The 9,884-nt window shown below is 44.2% G+C and overlaps 1 protein-coding gene across 1 annotated transcript; it reads left to right on the forward strand.

Annotated features, from left to right (window-relative positions):
* The first annotated feature begins 4,550 nt into the window (after positions 1-4,550).
* On the forward strand, positions 4,551-6,083 carry LOC108937545 (toll-like receptor 13). The gene has a single exon (XM_029253522.1). It carries the CDS (start codon positions 4,551-4,553, stop codon positions 6,081-6,083), a length of 1,533 nt encoding a protein of 510 aa, XP_029109355.1.
* The last annotated feature ends 3,801 nt before the right edge of the window (positions 6,084-9,884 follow it).

The raw sequence follows: 9,884 nt of genomic DNA on the forward strand, positions 1-9,884 counted from the left end.
TAAATGTGCGTATCGTGAGACAACGGGAGCTTCCGCGTCAATGGATTGAAGAGGAGTCTCTACCTACTTCCGTCCGTCCATGTCAACATCGATGGGAAGCGATGTGTTTCAATGTCTGGCATTTTCTCTACGTTTAGATGACGCGATTCTTTTTTTTTCGGGAAATGGAAATCAAATGGTTTTATTTCATTTAGTGAAGTTATGCCTTACAAAGATAACGTGACATATTTTACAAAATTGTTTCAGGCACACAAAACACTATTTTACAATATATTGGTCGATATATTATTTCTTCAGTATATTTCTACATTTGCCATATGTCATCCTTACATGTAGCCGTTTTACCACATGGTAAAAAAAAAAAAAAGTACTGTACCTCTCGTGATTTTAAAACCATGGTATCGACACTTGAGAAGGCATCTTCCTCATCTGGGAGCCTTTGTTTTATTGTGAGTCTTGAAATGCACAAAAAATGTAGCTGTGTGTAAATTACTTGAAGGAAACCATTAAAGAATCAGTATGTGAAAGCTTCTCCTTGTCTTCTCTGAGCAGCTCACGTGGAAGGGACAGAATGGGAAGTGACCTACATGTGTGAGATCACATATTTGGAGGAATAAAAGATGACTGCCAAACACTAGCGATGTCTCCATAATGGGGAGCCAAAGAGTGATAGAAGTCTGATATAAATATCTATCCAATCATTGCATTTGAAATCTCAGTATTTACCCTGTACTGGGACAGTCAGCGCATTATGATTCTTCGCAATCAGAAATGCACAGCGATGTGCTAATGTGAACCTTTTTTTTCTTTTTTTTTTTTAATGCTGGACTGGGCATTTGAAATTAAAGATCCTAGAATGAAACTATCACAGCGAGAGATTGAATCAATAAAACTTTTTTTTAAGTAGAAATTAATAACACAGAAGTGCTGCTATGCAATAAATATGGAAAAGAAAATCAAATATGCAAATGATCCTGTAAGATAACCTAACAGTTCTGTGTAAATATTTAATCGGTTCTTGTTGGCAAAGCGTCAAGACATATTAGTACTAGATACTGAGGAACGCTGTGCCTTAAAACAGAAATAAATTAATGGATTTATTCATACCTTGATTTTATCTTTCTGAATCAGTGATGTGAAAACTGTAAAACAAGATATGTATTTAAGTGATGAACCCAAGTGTAGAGCTTTATTTTCATTTATTTATTTATCAGATGCTTTTGTCCAAAGCAACTTCCAATGAACTCTATGTAGTGTTACCAACCCACACACCTTATTCACCAGGGAAACTTACACTGCTAGATACACTACTTACACTGGGTCACTCATCCATACATCAGTGGAACACACACACACTCTCTCTGTCACTCACACACTATGGGGGAACCTGAACAGTATGTCTTTGGAGTGTGGGAGGAAACCAGAGCACCCAGAGGAAACCCACTCAGACACAAGGAGATCATGCAAACTCCGCACAGACTGAGCAGGGATCAAACCCACGTTCTCTCTCACCACCCAGGTACTGTGAGACAGCAGCGCTACTCACTCTGCCACCGTGCCAGTATAAGAAATGAACCCAAGTGCACAGCTTTATTAGATGAGAGTGCTGGAGGTTTGGTGCTGCAGGTCTTGACACAGTGATAACTTGTGAGAACGAGAAAGACGTGAAGCATGGACAATCTGTGATACGGGACCGGGGTATACAGTATGTGCAGGGCTGGATTCTCTGATGAGCCTCGCTTACCTCCATTGGCTGTGATAAATTCATGGGCCAGAAACAGTTGACATGTTGTGTGGTGCAACGCCGCTGACGAGAAAAGTTCAACACGAAGACAATATACAAATATATCTCAAGCGGTGTGATGAAAGAGGAAGTATATTTTGAGGAAGAGCTAGTAGATCAAGCTGACAAAGAGAGATCTCTTCAGTCCAGGACCCTGAACAACAAGGTAATTTTTATTTCTTTTGCTGGTTTATCACTGCCGGTCTTCATTCGGTTTTGCATGGATTAGACTTCTGCCTCTCTGCCGAACAGCTGCTGGTTATTTGTATTTTCTCATTTTGGTAAAGATACTGCACAGACAAGATTTACTGCACAGACTGGGGAGTCCTATAAGGACAGTATCGCGTGAAAGTTTTGATATGCGTTCAGACCTTGAGTTGTATCGTGTTTAGTGTAATCTGATCAGATCTAAAGCATGAATTGTTTTGGATTTGTCATTAGTTCATCTCTGCATTGTGCCTCTGCTCTTCTCCTGCGTGCACGCATTTGCTCGGTTACTATTTCTTTTAGTTACTATGCATCCATCCCTTGTCAGCTTGTCCGAGAGGGGTCGCGGCAGGACCGGGGGCGGGGGGGAGGGGGTCTGCACCTAGGGTGGGATGCCAGTCCATCACAGGGCTGGAATCCCAGACCCGCCACACCACAACCCCCCCCCCCCCCCCCTTTAGTTACTAATAAATTCAATTAATTTCCTTGTCACTTATCTTACAAAAAGCTCTAGTCCTCACCGTTCAGTGGATATAGAGATGAAAATGCAGGCTTGATGAAAATGAAGTTTGCAGAATTCCTCCTCAGCATTATTTTGAACTTGATGCTAATACTGTCAGCCCCCCCAGCATTTTCATATAACTCCACTGAGTAGTAATATTAATAATATTTTTATTATTATTTCTGATCCACACAATACCAAGCTGCTGCACTGCCAGTCACCGTGTATCATGGTAACATTACAAAATTCTGAAATGCACCGTATACTATCAAGGTTCAAAGTTAGAACAATAAAACGGAAAATAACATTGTGAAAAGTGCAAAAGAATGCTGAACTGGTGCTCTCCAAACAAAATGTCGTCAGAAATTGTTATTGCTTTAAAAGTATAGTCAGATCAGAAATCCTGCTTTATTATACCTTTCAGGGTAATAAAACAAAATTGTTTTATTAAAATACTTTATTATTAAAATGTTTTTACTATGGGGGTGCGGTGCGTTGGACTGGGTCCTGCTCTCCGGTGGGTCTGGGGTTCGAGTCCCACTTGGGGTGCCATCCTGGGTGTGTCCCCTCCCCCTCTAGCCTTACGCCCTGAGTTGCCGGGTTAGGCTCCGGTTCCCTGCGACCCCGTATGGGACAAGCGGTTCTGAAAATGTATGTGTGTGTGTTCTTACTATATACTGACAGTTTTTAGGCCCAAAATTATGAAAAAATCACTTGATCAACAGCCACCATGCATTAAATTACACTACATGAGATTAACATACATATTTGTCAAAGTGCTTTGTTGTAAACAAAATGCTTTTTGTCTTTCAGCAAATGTGGCTGTTTGCGAAGCAGACAAATACGAAGATGGCTGGTCTCCAGCTCTCTCTTGCCTTCCTCTTGCTCTTCTTTCTTAGCCCCTGCAACAGCTATGGACTGGAGGGATGTGTCAGAGACTACTACAATGAGACCAAAGTCTGGTGCTTCCACAGAAACATCAGAAACATATCAAGTGTTGTGGACAAAATTCCAAACAACGTCATCAACATCAACCTTTCTAAGAACAAAATCAAGATCCTCCCACCTGACGTGTTCCGCAAGTTTGGAAGACTGCAGAAGCTCACTCTAGACCGGAACAACATTTCCTTCCTCAGAAATGCCCAATTCAGAGGGCTTGGACAGCTCTCATTTCTAAACCTCTCCTGCAACCAACTTATGAAGATTAAGCCAGAGGCGTTTGAGGGGCTGCCACAACTACGAAACCTTGGTTTACATAAAAACCAGCTTCATGAGATCCAGCCAGAATTTTTTAAATTCCTCCCTCAAATCAAATATGTCCAACTGTCACTGAATAAACTGCAGTATGTAGATGGAAATCTCTACAATAGCAGCACACTGTCTAACCTAGACCTGTCTTTCAACAACATCTCCTGGCTAAATCTAAGTGGCTTTCCTTCCCTAACATCTCTTGACCTTTCCTTCAATCCTCTTCTCCACCTGGCCTCACAAGTCACAGTGGGTTATCCTCTACTCAGAAAGCTTTCAGTTCTTGGGGTGAACCCAGAGATTCTGGTTGGACTTTCATCCCAGTCGAAACGTGCCCTCCGCCAAGTGTCATTCACTGTCTCTAGTCTGTGGCCAAACCTCACAGTGTGTAGCATTCTTCAGCATATGTCAAACCTCAAAGAAGCATCTATGAATCTGCAAAACTATGAGTTTAAAGGAAACACTTCACTCCTGATGGGATGTCCTAAGATTCAGTTCCTCTATCTCAAAAATGCTTCCCTTGGTGATCTAAGTAAATCCCAACTAGTGCAGGATAGCAATCGGATAACTGAGCTCAGCCTTATCAACTGTGGTTTATATCGCATTTCATCAACAACATTTCATGGTCTCAAGCAGCTCCGTAGTTTAACCCTTCAAAACAACGATGACTTAGAAATTGATGCTCTTACTTTCTCAGGTCTCTCAAGGCTGAAAACACTTAGTGTGTTCAGCAGTGGAGTCAACAAACCCAAAAGAGAATGGTTTCAGAAACTTGAAGGCCTGACATTTTTGTCCATGTCTAAGAATAAGATGGCTGAACTCATCCCTCAAGGTTTCAGCTCACTGTACCAACTTCAGCAGCTGTCACTGCAGGCCAACGCTCTGAAGGTCATAACCAAAGACCATTTCCACAACCTCACCTCACTTCGCCAGTTGAATCTCAACCTCAACATCATCAGCTACATTGAAGATGGAGCTTTTAAAGACTTGAAAAACCTAACACACTTAGATCTGGGAGGAAACCGCATACACACTTTGAATTCACACATACTACATGGATTAAGGAAACTGAAAATCCTTAAACTGTACAATAATCACCTTCATTTTGAAGACTGGGAATCCCCATTTGTTGGACTAAGTTCACTGGAGATGACTGACTTGAGGTACCAGGGCCCTCTTACAACAGGACTAGGAAATTTAGGTGAGAATTTTTTTATGGGGCTGGAATTGTTAAAATGCCTCAACATTGGATATACCATTTTAACAACCTTCCACCCAAATGTTTTTGCCCGACTCGTCAACTTACAGACTTTGTACATAGGCAGCGTTTCAATGACCAACACAAACCTGACGTTCCTCCTTCGCAACCTCGTCTCACTGATAAATCTGTCATTGACCAAAGTTGACCTTGATTCACTACCTTCCAATCTGCTGCCTCCTGGGAACACCTTAAAGTATCTGAAAGTGCAGTACAACCACTTCCACGTTTTGGAAGAATCCCTGCAGAGAAACCTTCCCATGCTCCAGTATCTTGATGTCATTGGAAATCCTTTGTCTTGCAACTGCCAGAACGCCTGGTTCAAAAACTGGTCGTTCCTCAACACAGAAGTGCAGGTGGCCTTTGTGTATGACCTACGTTGTGACAATGAGCTGTCATCACCCCACCTGTGGGAATTTGACGACAAAGCGTGCAGCTACGACCTGATTTCCTTTACCTTCTTCCTGTCCACTGCACTTCTGGACATAGTCCTCCTCCTGCTGGGACTCATCTGGCAAAAATCCCGGTCGACAATCCGTTACCTTTTGCTGCTCATCAGATCCCGCCTCTTTGGGAAGAAGCGGGCTGCTCAAAAGGCCTACACTTACGATGCCTTCATCTCCTACAGCTCCAAGGATGATGCTTGGGTGATGGGAGAGCTGGTACCCCATTTGGAAGGCCCACAAGGGGAAGGCTTCCGTCTTTGCCTGCATCATCGGGACTTCCGACCAGGGACAGCCATTATGGAGAACATCGAGACAGCCATCTACAGCTCGAGGCACACGCTGTGTGTGGTCAGCCGTGACTTCCTGCGTAGTGAGTGGTGTGCCCTAGAGTTTCAGTTAGCCAGCCTGCGACTTCTGTGCGACCGAAGCGATGTGCTACTTCTGGTCTTCCTGGAGGAGATCCCCAACCACCGCCTGTCTGCCTACACGCGCCTGCGCAAGATGGTGCGCCGCAACACCTATCTACTGTGGCCTGAGGATCTCATGGAGAGGGAGGCTTTCTGGGTCCGCCTCAGGAATGCCCTGAGATCAGGGGTGGAGGATGGAGAGGATCAGGATTTCACCAAACTTTTTGCCTAAGGGTACATATGTGAAGACAATGGCCAGAATGATCCCTCCCACTCCCACAGTCATTGGACCAAGTTTGATGGGCTACATCTTTTATCATTTTAGGAGGTGTAGCTATAATGTGAGCTGGAAAGAAATGGAGCCCTGGTAGAGGAAACAGTCAACGTGGACATTTAAGCATTTGGTCTGAGAACTTGGGGAAGACTTGGAACAAGGCCTTGGGCATAGGGAGGGAGTGGGAGGGAGTGGGGGGAAGTGAGAGGTCTCACTGCAGTTGGCCAGGGTTTGTTTTTGTGGTAGCCACTTTCTGGTGTTGGTTTTTTGCCTAATTTAGTCTTTTCTGTTGGGTTCTGTCTTAATAGGACCACGTCCACGTTTCGTGTGGTTTGCTTTAGCAATAAACCATGTTTGGTGTGAAAAACCCCCACTGTGCCATAACTTACCACAGTAGCTTTTCTGAAATATCAACCACAAATACATAATTGTAGCTAGAAAACTGGTATAATAATATTGATGGACGATGATTGTCTAAAGCCTTTTTCAATTAAATGCTTTCCTGCTAAAAGTAAGATTAATGCCATGCCCAAATACTGTTATAACAACAAAGAAGTTAATGACACCCCATCTGTGTTCCTAGATGACTATATATTATGCTGACAACCTGATTCATAGACATCTATTTTTACCTCTTCCCATTGTTTCTGTAATTACGTTATTGTCAGTTCTCAGATGCAAAGAAATTTGTCTACATGCTGAACTACATGACACATACAAGGCACATATAATAAATGTACGTTGCAGTACTTGAATTTTACTGATGCAGAAGGTCATCTCTATGTTATGAACTGAGATACTTTGTTTCACATGTATATCTCTCTTTATTTCCGACCATGTTTTCTATAACACTTTTCCCATATATACTGTTAGGTTTGGAGAGGGAGGCATTTTATCTGTAAAGAAAAATAAGTGTTTTTTATATATATTTCTGCCAAATTACTGAGTGTTATATTAAGAAAATGTGGAGTTTAGGAAGATGCTGTAGTGGTATATTAACTAGCAGGCATTATTCCCACCCACTAAGTGAGAGAGTGGGACTCACTTAAAGTGACAGTGCAATCTTAAGTTTACAGTTATTTGTTTATCAGACACTTTCCTGATACTCTATATAAGATATACTTGAGATACAAAATTTACAGCAATCACTTGCTGAAAACAGGAAAACTTGGTGGGAGATTGGAAAAAAACATACTGCGTCTTTTATAGATAGGGGGGTGCGGTGGCACGGTGGGTTGGACCAGGTCTTGCTCTCCAGTGGGTCTGAGGTTCGAGTCCCACTTGGGGTGCCTTGCGACGGACTGGCGTCCCGTCCTGAGTGTGTCCCCTCCCCCTCCGGCCTTACGCCCTGTGTTACCGGGTAGGCTCCGGTTCCCCGCGACCCCGTATAGGACAAGCGGTTCTGAAAATGTGTGTGTGTGTGTGTGCGTCTTTTATAGTATAGTGCCATATGTGTTTTCTAGAGCAATGGCAAAAAGCATTTCTCTCCTGATGCTACTACTGCCTTCATATTATTGTGCTACCGTAATTTTCCATTTTTATCAATAGCTTGTTCAATGTGGTCACAGTGGTCCAGAGTCTATCCCAGAAGCTCAGGGTACAAGGCAGGGTGCACCCTGGAGATGCCAGACTATCACAGGGCAATCACACACATACACACACTGAAACCGCTTCTCTCAAGTGGGGTTGCGGTGAACCGGAGCCTAACCCGGCAACACAGGGTGCATGGCCGGAGGAGGAGGGGACACACCCAGGACAGGACGCCAGTCCATCGCAAGGCACCCCAAGCAGGACTCGAACCCCAGACCCGCAAGGGAGCAGGATCTGGCCAAACCCGCTACACCACTGCACCACTGCACGCCCCCCACATACACACACAACTGGAAATTTACCAGATTATCTGAAACACATGTTTTTGGGCTGTCGGAAGAAATAGCATCGCCATCAGGAAATCCACGCAAACAAGGGGAGAACATGGAAACTCCACACAGACTGAACTGGATTCCAAGCCACATCCAAGGCGACAGCTTAGGAGCAGCGAAACCCCAGTGCTACGTTCATTTTGCTATGCAAATAACTTGGAATATTTTTGTTTTTTTTTCAGTCTCAGTCTTCAGGGACATACTAGGGCTGCAAGGGGAAAATCAGAAGTGAAACTGGTTTTACTACAAGAAGTGTGAGGAATGGGCGTGTGACTGAGAACACAACACACACAGACACACAGTATAATGTACACACACACACACACTTTCTGAACCGCTTGTCCTATACAGGGTCGCGGGGAACCGGAGCCTACCCGGCAACACAGGGCATAAGGTCGGAGGGGGAGGGGACACACCCAGGATGGAACACCAGTCCGTCGCAAGGCACCCGAAGCAGGACTCGAACCCCAGACCCACCAGAGAGCAGGACCCAGTCCAACCCACTGCGCCCCCGCGCCCCCAGTTCAGTATAATGTAATGCTATTTACTTTAAATGAGCTCAATACTTTGCATTTCATATACAAGCAGGTAGCGGAGGATTACATAATATAATAGTAACTAATGAATAGTAATGAACCCCTCTGTCAAGCTCCTGAAGTTTGCAGACGACGCCACACTCATCGGCCTCATCCGGGACGGCGATGAGTCTGCTTACAGACAGGAGGTCCAAGAGCTGGCTGTCTGGTGCAGTCACAACAACCTGGAGCTGAACACGCTCAAAACGGTGGAGATGATCGTAGACTTTAGGAGAAACACCTCAGCATTATCCCCACTCACCATCATGAACAGCACTGTGGCAACAGTGGAGTCATTCAGGTTCCTGGGCACCACCATCTCACAGGACCTGAAGTAGGAGCTCCACATAGACTCCATTGTGAAGAAGGCCCAGCAGAGGTTGTACTTCCTTCGCCAGCTGAGGAAGTTCAACCTGCCACAGGAGCTACTGATGCAATTCTACTCCGCAGTCATTGAGTCTGTCCTCCGCACCTCTATAACTGTCTGGTTCGGCTCAGCTATGAAATCGGACATCAGAAGATTACAGCAGATAGTTCGGACTGCTGGAAGAATCGGCACACCCCCCCAGCTCTCCAAGAACTGCACTCGTCCAGAGTCAGTAAAAGGGCTAGCAAAATCATTCTAGACCCCTCACATCCAGGCCATTTCCTCTTCGAACCTTTGCCATCTGGCCGGCGCTACCAAGCACCAAGCACCAGGACAGCCGGGCACAAGGAAAGTTTCTTTCCTCAGGCCATCTACCTCATGAACAGCTAAATCGCCCCTAGAGAGTAAACCAGTGCAATACACAACGCTATTTATATTTATAATTATATCTGTTTATCACATCATATCTCTTACTCACATTCCCTTGCATTTGTATAGAACATAAATGTACATACAATGTCTAGTGACTATTTTTGTATATTGGGTACTTTATATTTTTTATATATTTTTTATCCTTCATTCACATATTCTATCTTCTCATCTGTGTCTTGTCACTGTCATTCCGTCTGTGCCGTGGAAGTTTCTGTCACCTAGACAAATTCCTTGTATGTGTGAACATACTTGGCAATAAAGCTCGTTCTGATTCTGATTCTGAACCTATAATACATTCATAGGTTAATTAGTCATCCACGCCGATGGGTGGCAGTCTTTCGCGACAGAGCGTATAATCCGGAGTGCAGCGCCGAGATAAAAGGTAAACCGGAAGTGTGGCGACAGCAATCTTAAACCCTGATCCCGAATCGGTTTCTCCGTTTCGTTAGGACCGGTTGGAGGT

Source organism: Scleropages formosus, chromosome 7 (assembly GCF_900964775.1).
Source record: "Scleropages formosus chromosome 7, fSclFor1.1, whole genome shotgun sequence".
NCBI classification, from domain to species: domain Eukaryota; kingdom Metazoa; phylum Chordata; class Actinopteri; order Osteoglossiformes; family Osteoglossidae; genus Scleropages; species Scleropages formosus.